The sequence below is a fragment of the Nicotiana sylvestris genome, chromosome 5 (assembly GCF_000393655.2).
Source record: "Nicotiana sylvestris chromosome 5, ASM39365v2, whole genome shotgun sequence".
Classification (NCBI taxonomy): domain Eukaryota; kingdom Viridiplantae; phylum Streptophyta; class Magnoliopsida; order Solanales; family Solanaceae; genus Nicotiana; species Nicotiana sylvestris.
The window spans coordinates 180,320,969-180,335,556 of NC_091061.1; the positions used below are offsets into that span (position 1 = coordinate 180,320,969).

A 14,588-nucleotide genomic window follows, 5' to 3' on the forward strand; every position below is an offset into this window, starting at 1 on the left:
TCTCCTCTTGATTCCACAATCAAGTTGAACGCTCGAGAAGGACCGTTACTTTCAGTCCCTACAGAAAATCGGTTGGAAAGCTCAATTTCCTCACTAATACAAGATTGGACATAACATACATTGTCCAACACCTGAGCCAGTTTATGCAAGCCCCAAGGGAACCACATCTGAAGGATGCTTTACTGAAACAAGATCCTACATTGGGAATCTTTCTGTCCAAGGATCCCAATTATGGTCTAAGGGCTTATTGTGATTCTGACTGGGCATCTTGCCCTGACTCAATGAAGTCAGTCAGTAGCTATATTGTCCTACTTGGTGATAGCCCTATTGGCTGGAAGTCCAAGAAGCAGAGCACAATATCACTATCTTCTGCTGAAGCAGAGTACATGTCAATAAGGAAAGTGGAAGGAGAGTTAGTGAGGGTGAAGAGGTTGATGAATGAACTAGCAGTGGTTTGCAATGATCCTATTCCTGTGTTTTGTGATAGTCTGGCAGCTGTTCACATTGCAAGAAATCCAGTCCTTCATGATAGAACTAAGCACATAGAGGTAGACTGTCACTATGTGAGGGACAAGATTCAAGATGGTTTATTACACTGCATCACATCTCCACCAATACACAGTTAGCTGATATTCTAACCAAGGCTCTTACAGGGATTAAACATTCTGCTATTCTTGGCTAGTTGGCAGTGAGTTCCTCACCTCCGACTTGGGGGTTTAGGGGGAGGGGGTATTGAGACTTATATTGTATTTGTATTTATCCCCTTTATAGTTAGTGTTAGTTAGGGGCAATTTTGTACTTACACTCAGCAGTTAGATATGTGGTTTCATTTGTGTATATAATTTGTATATTGAGATACTTTGCATATACAGAAATCATTTTCACATCTTCTAGAATATTCATTTCCCCTTGTCTCTCACCAGCTCATGTGTCAATGGTGGGTGCCTCCACCATGAGAACACACGGATTCAACACAAACCATAGTGCAAACGAACTTTTCACAAGACATCAATGGCGATTCCCGCCATTTCTGTACCAACTGTTACAACCACCATAACTGCCACGTCAGGCTTCAACAAGCTTAACAAAACTCCTCCTAAACCTTTCAACGCAACTCTCAAATCTCTCACTAAATCCGGAAAATTAAACGATGCTCTTCTCCTATTAGAATCCCAAAAAAATTCTCAATCTGAAAACAAAGAATTTTATTTAAATCTCCTCCATGCTTGTATCTCACAAAAATCATTAGAACATGGTCACAGGCTATATCTTCACCTTCTTTTAAATCCAAACAGAAGTAAATTTCTCAATGACCCTTTAATTTTATCTAAGTTAATTACCCTTTTCTCTGTTTGTGATCAGTTAGATGAGGCTCGTCGTGTTTTCGAGCACCAAGGGCTTGAAAACGAGGACCAACCTGAGTCAGTTTGGGTTGCAATGGCAATTGGGTATTCGAAAAAAGGGTTTTTAGGGAAGCATTATTGATTTATTGTCAAATGTTGTTTAAGTCCATTGAACCGGGGAATTTTGCGTTTTCTATGGCTGTGAAAGCTTGTTCGGGACTTTCGGATTTGAGGGTCGGTAGAGGTGTACATGCCCAGATTATTAAGGCTAATAAAGAACCTGATCACGTTGTGCACAATGCTATTATGGGAGTGTACAGTGAGTGTGGGTGTTTTGAAGGTGTGTTGAAGGTGTTTGAGGAAATGCATGAGAGAAATGTTGTAAGTTGGAATTCGTTGATCGCAGGGTTTGACCGTTTGTTAAGAAAGGACAATTTTTTTTGAGGCATTTGAGACTTTTAGGAGAATGCAAAGAGATGGAGTGGGATATAGTTGGGTGACTTTTACAGCGATTTTAGCTGTTTGTACTCAGGTTACATACCTTTATTATGGAAGGGAGGTACATTCACAAATTGTTAAATCAACTAAAGTTCCTGATCTTGTTTTAGTAAACTCACTTTTGGACATGTACGCAAAATGCGGAGCAATGGAGTATTGCAGGAGAGTGTTTGAGAGGATGAAATACAAAGACATAACATCGTGGAATACTGTTATTAATGGGTATGCGATCAATGGTTTAATGGAAGAAGCAATTAAATTGTTTGATGATATGGTCGGCAGTGGAGTTAGGCTGGATGGGGTGACATTTATCACCTTGTTGTCTGGCTGTAGCCATGCTGGGCTGGCGGACTTAGGCGAGGAATTGTTTGAGAACACGAGTCGAGAATTTGGAATTCGGCCTTCCTCAGAGCATTATGCTTGTCTTGTTGATATATTAGGTAGAGCTGGGAAAATTAAAGAGGCACTGCAAGTAGCGGAGAAAATGCCTGTCAAGCCTAGTGGAAGCATTTGGGGCTCACTGCTCAATTCATGCAGACTTCACGGAAATGTCTCTCTTGCAGAACTTGTGGCAGAGCAGCTATTTGAGATGGAACCTAACAACTGTGGAAATTACGTGATACTGTCAAACATTTATGCAAATGCAGGAATGTGGGAGGGAGTTAAAAAAGTGAGGGAGATGATGGAGAATAAGGGAATCAAAAAGGAAGCCGGATGCAGCTGGATACAGGTTAGAAATAGAGTACACATATTTATGGCTGGTGGCAGTTTTGAATTTCGTAATTCAGATGAATACAATGAAGTTTGGGATGAATTATCAGAAGCTATTGACAAAATGGGGTATAAACCTGATACGAGAGTTGTGCTTCATGATGTAAACGAGGAAACAAAAGCAGAATGGATATGTGGGCATAGTGAACGGCTTGCTACAGTATTTGGTCTGATTCATACTGGTTCTGGTATTCCAATTAGGGTGACAAAAAATCTTCGTATTTGTGCGGATTGTCACTCTTGGATGTAACAAGAAGAAAGATAATAGTGAGAGATACAAATCTGTTCCACCATTTTGACAAAGGGATATGCTCTTGCGATGATTACTGGTGATTCTCGTAGTTGTTAGTTTGTAAGTACTCCCATTAAGATCTTTTTCTGAGCTATATACTGAACCAGGAAAATATTGGTTGAGTTTTTCACGTGCTCGATCTTATTCTTACAAAACACATTCTTGTCATTTGTATGAAGATTGACTGTCTTGCTGAAAAGATGTAATTGTATGTTTCCTTTACACAAGTTGAAAGAATTTTGTGAACCCAGAATGTAGCTCTATATGGAAGAAATACACAATCCACATTACCTGCCTCAGTGCCGCTGGGTAATAGAAGTGTGACCACCTCATCTAAAAGATGTTAGAGAGGGTACATTTTTATTTACTTAATTGTGTCTTCAATACACCTCCTCACGTGCTGGGCTGATTCTATTTATCGGTCTAACATGTGAAATTCTTTTTGATAAAGGGCAGGGTGGGTCTGCCTGCTCTAATATTACATTTAATTGTGTGACCATCTTATCAAAAAGCTTACATTGTTAGAGCTGATACACTGTTATTTATTTAATAAGATTTTCAACAAATAGTTCTTTTTTATTCTCCTCTATGAGCCTCAATAACTTAAGGAAATACCAAAATTCTTCAAAATAATTAAGGAGTAAATCAAATAGACTGTATACTCCAAGATGATTTAATGAGATAAAGAATAGCGTGACAGTTTCACTTCAAATGCTTTTCCAATCTGTACATGAAGAGTTAATTTAATTTTCTTCCAACTAATAAACAACATCAAATTGTCAACTCCAGACCTCCTCTGCATCTACTCTTGGAAAGTTCTGTATACCTGTGACATTGCTAAAGACTCGTGGGCTATGTTGCGCGGACTCTCCAAAACAGTTGCCGCACCCGTGTAGGATCCTCCAAAAATACACTATTTTTGGAGGATCCGACACACACTCATCGATATTGTCGTGGGGACTGCTTCCATCAGAGCAGCCTCTAGATGTCCCAAGACAATTGTAAGGGGTTGAAGTCTCATGGGCTAACACTGTGATAAGTAAGACATTTGCCCCATGCATACTTTACGCCTTGAACTTACCTTCTTTATTTGTTATAAAAAAGTCCCAGCTTTGAGCTTAACTAGTAGATCGTCTTGCTTAGATTTAACATAATTTTTTTTTTATTTATTATAGTATACGATGATATCAACAGCAGTACCTCGGAGTCACCATACTGTATTGTTATTTGTTGTCATGTGGAGGATCATCATATGACTTTGAAATTGCAGTATTAGTGTATGCAGAAGTTCTACAAAATTGCATGTTATACATGAAGAATTGAGGTCGAATATTATTATGAATGGGGTCGAGTTCAAGCTCATCATTTAATAAGACACTCTAACAGCCAAGACAGCAATTTTCTCATTGCTTCTGCAATGATGATAGAGTTCTAGTTTGCATAGTCAGTCACGGATATGAACCATGAACAATTAAGACTTGTATAACTTAAAGAGTGGTCATTTTGCACTGTAGCATACTTTCCATGTTTTTTCAGATGCTGTGGTGCCAGCATAATTTTCAGGTCTAAAGTATACTCTTATGTAGCTAGCGTCCAGTGAAATCAGAAAAAGTATTGGTTGCGTTAGAAGCTGATGATCCAGTAGTCATGGGTGAGTCCGCTGGTGTACTCTTACCCATGCTAATGATAGTAGGCCTGCTAGGAGTCTCGCGTCTGTGCCATGATCACAAAGTAGCATTACGACAACTTCAGACATGGTTGGCCTAAGATTTACTGGTGATTGTGTACACATTAAGGCAATCTCTATGATTTTCTTCACTTCTTGTTCGTTGTATTCATTTGGGTCTAAAGTCTCATCCACCAGTTTTTCAGGCATGCCAGTTTTATGAAGTTTCCACGCCTATTTTCACCATAGCACAGGTACATTTAGAATGGGACAGAGAAGTTGGAAGAGAATACTTAGTAAAATATGAAAGGAAAAGTGGAATTTGAAAATGAAAACCGACCTTTTCAAGGAGATATTCAGTGACAGGCTCAATCTGCATATCATTGCTCCTCCTGCCACTGATTATTTCAAGAACGACAACCCCAAAGCTATAGACGTTGACTTTCTCTGTTAGATGTCCATGAATTGCATATTCTGGTGCAGTATATCCCCTGTTTCAATTAGAGCTCATTGAGTTGTTCTCATAATGCTTTTAGTGATATCAGGTAAGAAACTCGAGCAGTCAAATTGACTTACAAGGTACCAGCAAACTTAGTGCTGACATGACTCTGATCCTCAGGTAAAAGTCTTACAAGCCCAAAATCAGCAATTTTTGGCTGAAATTCGTCGTCTAGTAGAATGTTGCTGGATTTTATATCTCTATGGATGATGCAGACGTGGAATTGCTCGTGCAGGTAGGCAAGGCCACGAGCTGTGCCAAAGATTATATCAAATCGTTGCTTCCAGTTGAGCATCCCTCGTTTGTCTCCTGCAAAACATTGAGAGGTAAGATTATTTTAAATTTTCTTGAACATAACGATTTGACTTGGAAAAAAATAGTAAGCTGGATGAACAAAAAGATCAACCATATAAGTATCTCTCGAGACTGCCGTTTGCCATGTATTCGTAAACAAGTAGTAGATCTGCTCCTTTGTTAGAACACCCCAAGAGACGGATGAGATTGCGATGATGGACATTACTGATAAGCCGAACTTCAGTCTCAAAATTTGCCTTTGCTCTGCTTGAAAAAATTGCTAGTTTCTTAACAGCAACTACATGTCCATTTTTCAAAGTGCCCTGTTCAATAACATTAGAATCATCATTTCAATTAAATTAAGTGGATAAACGAATAGAAGCCAGTTCAAGATTATCTAGTCAATTTGATTGAGATAAGGATCTTCAACTGTTTCAGTGTTACCTTATATACATCACCAAAACCACCTTCACCAAGTTTATTACTTTCATTGAAATCTTGGGTAGCAATTTTTAGGTCCTTCAATCTGTAGCTCACTGGACCTCCCAGCTCAGTTGCTCCCAGTATATTACCTGAACAGTAGATACTATATCATATACTACATAAATAAACGAAAAGACAAACGAAAAGAGCTACTATATCATTTACTACTTAATAAAGAAATGATCATCAAATATTACCTCTTTCAGCTGCCTTTGGTTTTCTAGAAAGTCGATACCATAAAAACAAAGCCAATACAATCAAAAGAAGTCCTACACCTCCAACTACATCCCCAATAATGACGGCTTTCTTTTTGTTTGAACTTCCTGCATAAAGCACCACCACCAATTATAAATTCGTCTCATAATGAATTAACTTACTGGTAGGAGTTGAGAAAAAAGAGAGCTTCATTTCCTACCTCCTCCGCCTAGGAATGGTGTGATATCTGTTGTCTTATTATCAGCGAAAAAGTCTCTATCCGAGTACCTCATAAAACAGGCTGCATCTACAGCTCTTCCTTCTGCATATTTAGGCAAGCAGCCTTCTATGTTTTTGTATGCCACTGTCAAGCAATCTTGGCAGCCACTTTTAGTGATGGTTTCAGCACATTGTGCTACTCCATAGAGAGTAACACCAGCGACTTCCCTCTTCGTGGCTGCGTAGAAGCCACTAATTCTTGGAGTCGCCATGCTAAGATCATTCAAAAGTTGTTGTGCCACAGGATTTAAAGCATTTGGCTGAGAAGCTGTTCGATTCCCACAAATTGCTGCATTTCCTGGAAGTGTAGTGTCTTGGTAGAAGTTGTTGCTCTCGTACCTTTGGAAAGTAGAGCAATGAGTTCATGTAAGTTATTAGAAGGATTTTACTCTCCCTTTTTATCTTTACATTCTAATGCAAGCAGCCATTTTAATGAGTATGATTTGATAATTGGAAATTAGACTGTCAAAATGTTTGTGTTTTCCGCCTGAGAAAATAGACTGCCTCAGAAAGTGGTCTGCAGTTTGCACATTACAGACTAAAAGGTATGGAAAAGTTGTACTTTCACAATGTTGAGTTTAAGTGACGATTTTATCGGAATCCAATACTACCACAAGAAGATACATGATCTCATACCAAACAACTGAGATTGTTTATAGGTTAGTATTAGGGATTGTATGCAGTCCAACAGTAATATAAATATTGCTGTTACCAATAATCTTGACTCTTAAATTTTAGCAAACAACTTCATATGATTTATCATAATCAAGGGCTGCTGCATATCATTTAATGTATTTGTTTTAGTTTCTTTCTTGAAGGGAAGCCTTGGCGTAACCGGTAAAGTTGCTGCTTTCACGGGTTCGAGCCGTGGAAACAGCCTCTTGCAGAAATGAAGGATAAGGCTGCATACAATAGACTCTTGTGGTCTGGCCCATTTCCGGACCCTGCGCATAGCGGAGCTTAGTGCACCGGGCTGCCTTTTTTTAATAGTTTCTTTCTTAATGGAAATTTTGAAGAAGAGGCCAAAATCTTGAAAATTTGATGTGAAAACACTAAAAGCAATTCCATAGAGATTTCTTAATATAGTCGACTCCTGTAAAATTAAGTTTAAGCATAGACATACATGCTATATTGTAAAACAATAATAACACTAGGATTTTGAACATAATAATCTCATATAAAAATACGTCATAGAGATCGTACCTGAAGCGAAAAACATTATATATGCGGAAGCGTTAGCTTAAAACTGGTTTCTACCTCCTTGCCCTAGACTTACGTTACCACAACCGTCAATGATGGAATAGTCTAAAAACTGTTGAGGGTAACCCTAATGGGTGGAGGGAGGATCAATTTATAGAGGTTCTCGTTTAATCCGGTACGTCCATCAAGTAACCGATAGGACGGACGAGATTTGTCTTTCACTAAATATTAATTATGAGCTTTATTATATTGGGTCATATACATAATAAGAACATCTTACATTCTCCCACTTGGCCCATTAATCACATAATATTAATATTTAATATAAGAACATTAGTTGCGCATAAACAAATGGAGTTTTTACCTAGCTATACTATAATAGAAATCTATTTACCACATTTATTTAGGTTCCTTATTAACTACTTTGTATATCTATATTTACTAGTTATGTACAAAATCATAAAAAGAAAAAATTCAAGATTCCTTAAATCTTGCCTCTCAGTTACATGACACCCAACCCCCATTTCCAATAATTTCCCATACATTTAAGATTTTTTCCTTTTCCAAAGGATTACAAAAACATCTTCTCTCTTTCTTAACAATTATCCAAAACTAATCTTACCCACAGTAAGAAATTTCGTTTACCTATTGTTATCCAAAATCTTGCTTACCCATTTTTACACCCCTCCCCCAAAAAAAAGTTGCAGATTTTTTTGCTCTTCCAAAGCTTTTGAAATTCAATTTCTCTCTTTTTTACTAATCACCCAAAATCTCTATTTTTATTGATGTAATGCAGACGAAATTCAAAAACATTGCTCTAGAATCAAGTTGTGGGTAAGCGTTGAATCTTGTTTTCTTTCTTTCTAAAATCTTTATTATACGTGACTTGTATATGATATATCAATACCCAAAATAATACTTGATACAACACTAATACAATTATAATACGATTATATTAAATTTTCAATGTATAGTTGTGATTGAAACTTGAATAAGATGAAGATCATAATTCTTTCATAATTTTTCAGAAATGTATCGCGATTGTATTATAATTGTATATGTATCATAATTGTTGCAAAAATTGTATTACAAATGTATGATAGTTGTATATTCATTGTATTGTTACAAGTAGTTGTGCCTTCTTGACGAATTTCACAGTTTGTATCACAAGTATGATAATTGTATATTAATTTATTAGTATTGTATCACGTATTATTTTGGGTATTAATATACCGGATACAAGTTAAATACAATTGTGATACAAGTATGATACATTTATGTTTTAGGCATTGATGTATCTGATGCAATTCAAATATAATTATGATACAGCTATCATACAATTATCATAAAAATTTCAGAATATTTTTTAATAATATAAAGTTATCGGTGATGGTGGAAAGAGAGAAGATGGAGATTCGGGGATTAGATTAATGAATTTTGATGTAAAAAGAGAGAGAGAGAGAGAGAGAGAGAGAGAGAGAGAGAGAGAGAGAGAGAGAGGATGAGAGAAAAAAAAAGTGGAAAGGATATAACTGAATCCCTTAATTGAAGGCACTAATAATGGGATAGGATTCTTTTAAGAAGCAATGTATATAATTTATAAGAAAAATTTAGATATTTATTAAAAACTTCAAAACATAGAGAACATAGGTAAATACGCTTCTAATATAATATAACTAGGTAAAAAGTCCCTAAACAAATCTCTTTTATAATGTCCATCATACATACCATAATACGACAAATTGATAAATGTGAATTATGGCGGTTATACATATAATTTTGTCTACATATTCCCTTCCATATACTACAACATTAGCAAATCATCATACTAGGTCCATAAGCTATAAAATATTATGGTCCATAATAATGTCTTATCTTGTAAAATCTCAAAACAATAATGTGTACACCCTTATGAGAAACAGGAAATCATTAATGTACATCAGAAACACATAAATGAGCTCAGAGTGTCAAAATAACATAAGTACATCAGTCATAAGTACAACCAAGACTCATTATATGTACATATTCTTTAAATGTCTTGGTTGTAAACTTTCATTAATAGATCTACAATCACGATATCACCTTTGGTGACACTCTTTGTTTATGAATCTTCTCTTTGATAACAAAGTACTTTTATTTCATTAAATTGGTACCTTTAGAGTATTTGTCATTCTTAGAGAAGAACATTACTACAGAATAACCATCATAAGTTTCAGCGACTTGATAATGACGTCGACAACCCTAAGTCCTGAAATAGAGTTCTCTAGTTATAAAGCATGAATAGTGATTTCAACATAATGTCACATATTCTACTTCCTTTAATGATAACGTAATGACAGTTAGTTTAACATTATTCCACGTATTGCTCCTTAACATAATAGGAACAACTACTTAAATGCGGTTTTCTTGTCAACTGTCAAACTATTCAAAAGTCTGAATCCAGGTATCCAATCAACTTTCATTATATCGGATACTCATAAACATAAATATTTATCACTTGCTCCATTTATGTACCACAATGCCTTTTGTAGCTTACAGTGATAAAATATCGGTGAATACTCATTTGCATGCAATCTCTATAGAATTTTTTGAAATGCACTTTCTGAGATAATCCAGCAATTATTGTGAACTATTATATAATATTTCATTAATGTCACAAAAGGATGTCTCATTTATATCTTTCATTCTAAAATTCTTTGAGAGAAAAATTTCATGCAAAATCACCAACCATCAGCAGCAAGTAATTTATCATCAACATATAGGAATAAAATATATTTTACTCCCACTAATCCTTGGTATATTCAATAATCAACATTAATTATCTTAAATTCAAAGGATACTACAATATCGTTAAACATAAAAATACCATAGTCGTGAGGATAATTAAAATTTATATAGCTGACTTCTTTAGCTTATATACCATTAAATGATATTTTTCTTTAATTTCAAAACCCTCTATGTAACGATCCGACCGGTCGTTTTTCTTTTTAGAACCCCGTTTCCCTAAATAAGACTCCCTATATGTGCTTTTTCTGTTTTATGACTTGCAAGGATGGTTAGTTTGGGATTTGGAAGAGTTCGGGGTTGAAATCGGAACACTTGGTTCCTTAAGTTAGCCTTAAAAGGCTAAGTTTGACTTCGGTCATCATTTTGAGTAAACGACCTCAGAATCGGGATTTGACGGTTCCAATAGGTTCGTATGATGATTTCGGACTTAGGCGTATGCTCGGATCGGGTTTTGGATGACCCAGGAGCGTTTTGGCGCCTAATAGTGAAAGTTGGTTCTTTGAAGGTTTTTGAAGTTCTTTAAATTTGGTTTGGAGTAGGTTTTGGTGATATCGAGGTCCAAATGAAATTCCGAGATCGGGAATAGTTCCGTAATGTCATTTAAGACATGCAAGCAAAATTTTGCATCATTCCGAGTTGATTTGATAGGAATCGGACGCGTGGAAGTATTTGTAGATGTTTTTGAGTTCATGAGTTAATCCATGTGTTTTGGCGTCCGATTCGTGGTTTTTGATATTATTTCAGTGTTTTGATCGCTCGAGCGAGTTTGTATGATGTTTTTGGACTTATGTGGTTGTATGGTGGCCCCGAGGGCTCAGGTGAGTTTCGAACATTCGGGAGGATGGTGTTTCTTGGCAGCTGTTGCAGGTCTCGCAAATGCGAGAATTTGTTTGCATTTGCGGACCTCGCATTTGCAAGGAAGGCTTCGCAATTTCCAAGGAGCCTGAGTTGGGCAGTGTTCGCATTTGCGACACTTTGGTCGCATTTGCGACCTTGACAGTATTTGCAATTGCGACCCCTTGGTCGTATTTACGACCTTGGCAGTAGGATCCCAGGTCCGCATTTGCGATGAGTATGTCGCATTTGCAAACCATGTGTCGCAAATGCGACATCTGCGACCTGTACACAGCTTATTAAATGCGGGACTTAGACCATTTAGCTTATTTCCTAACCTGTACACAACTAAATGCGGGACTTAGACCATTTAACTCATTTCCTTTCATCTCTTGGGCGATTTTTGGAGTTTTTGGAAGAGAGTTTTCAGCTAGTACTTTGAGGTAAGTAATTTCTACACAACATGATTTAACTACAACGATGATGGGTATATTAACACGTAAATATTGGTGAAATCAAGGGTTTAGATGAAAACCTAGATTTTTGATAAAAATGGGATTTAACCACGAAATTTGTTGTGGAACTTAGGGAAAATCATATATTTGAGTTCATGAGATTATGGGTAACAACTTTCTTCAAAAATTTCCGGAATCCGGGCACGTGGACCTGGGGTTGAATTTTAGGAATTCTTCAAATAGGCTTGGGAAATCACTTTGATAGTTAGAATACGAACTTTTGAACATGTATTGATTATTTTATATAATATTTGACTAGTTTCGAGTCGTTTGGCACCGAATTGAGGGTTTGGACACAATCTTGGACCGGACGTAGGCTTTGAGACGAGGTAAGTCTCTTTTCTAACCTTGTAAGAGGGAATTAACTCCATAGGTGAATTAATTAATATGTGTTTCTATTTGTGCGGGCTACGTACGTACGAGGTGACGAGAGTCCATACGTAGCTACTAATTATGCTATTGTCCGAGTAGTCTAGAACCCATATCATATTATACTTGCAATGTCTTACCCTACTTGATAACTTAATTGCTTAAGTCAATATTGAAATTTGATAAAAGAATTGTAAAAGGTTAAATTTCACTTACTTGAAGTTGTAAATGAGACACTTGACTGTTATTGAGAATTTGTGTTTCTTTAAAGTATTTTCTATTTGTGGAGCGGACTGAATGCCTCGATAGCAGATAGATGCATTTATAGTTCGTGTCGTTCGACCCTTGGCAATGCACAATTTAAATATTCTTATGTTAGATCGAGTCGTACGACCTCGACATAATTTGTGCATAATAAACCTTTGGAATTATTCATAATTGATATTGCCTCAATATCATGAAATATAAATTTTTAAATGATGAAAATAAATTTGGGACTTAATACTTGCGAAAGGAGTATTGACTATTTCCTGTTGTTGAGTTTTCAGTATTATTCATGCAATCCATGCTTAAATATAACTTTGACATATTATTGTTATCCCATAGTAAGTGTCAAAGTCGATCCCTCGTCACTACTTCTTCGAGGTTAGACTGGATACTTACTGGGTACATGTTGTTTATGTGCTTACGCTATTCTTCTGCACTTAATTGTGCAGAATTTGAGGCAGGTGCATCTGGGTATCAGTCCGGCGCGCACGCTTGACTCTTGGTACGAGACTATACGGTGAGTTGCCCTTCGGAGCTGTTCTGCAGCAACCGAAGACCTTATGTTGTTATTGTTTTGTCTATTTTATTTCAGACAGTAGAGTAGTAATATTTTGTATATTCTACTAGCAGCCCATACTCTTGTGACACTAGGTCTTGGCACACACACTAGTAGACTCGTGATTTTGGTTTTAATTTTCATGATTATGATTTCACTTAGTAGCTTTCGTGTTATTTATTTTAAATCTATTATATCTTAAATCTTTTTAATTTAAGGAACGTTTAATCACTTGGAAAAACTTATTTAAAAAGAGGAAATCACGTGGCTAGTTCACAGTTGGCTTGCCTAGCGGCGGCGTTAGACGCCATCACGACCTATTTTAGAATTGGGTCGTGACAACATGGTATCAGAGTACTAGGTTCACGTAGGTCTCACAAGTTATAGGCAGGCCTAATAGAGTCTTGCGGATCGGTATGGAGACGTCTGTACTTATCTTCGAGAGGCTATAGGGTGTTAGGGAACTACTCTTTATTCATCTTCTATCGTATAGTTGATGGTGTACTAAGTTTCTTCTCTTGTTCTCTCACAGATGGTGAGAACGCGCACGGTAGACGTTCCAGACCTTGGAGGGGTTGCTCCCCCTATTGCTAGAGGCTGAGGCAGAGGCCGGGGGAGGGCACCGGCTCAAGGTAGGGGACGAGGATGTTCCAGAGTGGTCCCAGTTGCACCACCAGTGGATTTAGTGAAGGATCCCATTATTGAGGAGCAGGGAGAGGTGCCCGCAGCAGAGCCAGCCCCAATCGATTTCATGCCAGCACCGAGCTTTCAGGAGGTCATGGGTCGTATGCTATGGTTAAAGGATTCTATGACCCATGCTGGTTTATTCCAACAGACCCAGCCATATCTCAGGTGGGAGGGGGAGCACAGACCCCTACTGCTCCGGCTTCTGGGCGTGCAGCTGTTGTATATCAGAACTCGCGCACTACTCGTGGGCAGTGCCCAACCAGTTGCAGTAGCGGCACTTGAGCCTAGACCAGCTGTGGACGGCGAGCCGCATAAGCTATTGGATAGATGGACTAGGCTACACCTCCCTATCTTCGGGGGTAAGCGACATGAGGATCCCCAAGGATTCACTAATCGATGTAGGGACAGACTGCACAACATGAGGATATTGTAGTTCAATGGGGTGGATTTCACTACTTTTCAGTTTGAGGGCAGGGCCAGTAGGTGGTGGCAGTCTTATCTTCTCGACAGGCCAGCAGGTTCTCCTCCCATGACTTGGGACCAATTTACACGCCTATTCTTGGACAGGTATATTCCACCCTCTCAAAGGGAAGAGTTGCGGTTTCAGTTTGAGTAGCTCTAGCAGGGACAGATGTCAGTGATCGATTATGAGGCGATTCTCTGAGTTGTCTCGCCATGCACTTATGATACTTCCTACTGAAGCGGAGCGAGTGCGGAGGTTTGTTGCGAGGTTGCACTCAGGTATTCAGGCTACTATGGCCTAGGAGGTTGAGATGTGGACTTCTTATCAGCTAGTAGTGGAGATTGCTTGGAGGATTGAGGGGTACCGTCAGAGGGGTAGAGAGCAGTTGTAGAGGGATAAGAGGGTCCATTATTCTGGGAGTTTAGAGATGCCCCGACTGGGGGCCGAGATCAGTTCGGGAGGGGTCAACCTAGCAGGTCCCCATATTTAGCACCGCCACCTCTTCGGGGTTCCTGGTGCGACCCTATTTTAGTGCGATGCCAGAGAGTTCTTACTGCCCACCGGCTATTCAGGGTTCTTCCAGTGGGTAG

At 38.0% G+C, this 14,588-nt stretch overlaps 1 protein-coding gene and 1 pseudogene across 1 annotated transcript; one reads left to right on the forward strand and one right to left on the reverse strand.

The window, feature by feature from the left end:
• The first annotated feature begins 886 nt into the window (after nucleotides 1-886).
• On the forward strand, nucleotides 887-3,784 carry LOC104216245 (pentatricopeptide repeat-containing protein At3g14330-like; annotated as a pseudogene).
• A 761-nt stretch (nucleotides 3,785-4,545) lies between these two features.
• LOC104216246 (cold-responsive protein kinase 1-like) lies at nucleotides 4,546-6,748 on the reverse strand. The gene is made up of 8 exons (XM_070147390.1): nucleotides 6,729-6,748; nucleotides 6,262-6,659; nucleotides 6,044-6,193; nucleotides 5,808-5,935; nucleotides 5,476-5,686; nucleotides 5,147-5,378; nucleotides 4,911-5,061; nucleotides 4,546-4,804 (listed from the first exon to the last, which is right to left on the reverse strand). The coding sequence occupies exons 1-8, from the start codon at nucleotides 6,746-6,748 to the stop codon at nucleotides 4,550-4,552; spliced, it is 1,545 nt and encodes a 514-aa protein (XP_070003491.1). The 3' UTR covers nucleotides 4,546-4,549.
• Between the last annotated feature and the right edge of the window lie 7,840 nt (nucleotides 6,749-14,588).

What these genes read in the sequence shown, in the direction of transcription:
- LOC104216246 (XM_070147390.1), bottom strand. Translation starts at nt 6,748, where the DNA reads ATGGCTGCTTGCATTAGAAT. An exon ending in ACCATTCCTAGGCGGAGGAG is followed by an intron (nt 6,194 to 6,261) that starts GTAGGAAATGAA and finishes AGACGAATTTAT; the next exon opens with AATTGGTGGTGGTGCTTTAT. An exon ending in ACCAAAGGCAGCTGAAAGAG is followed by an intron (nt 5,936 to 6,043) that starts GTAATATTTGAT and finishes TCTACTGTTCAG; the next exon opens with GTAATATACTGGGAGCAACT.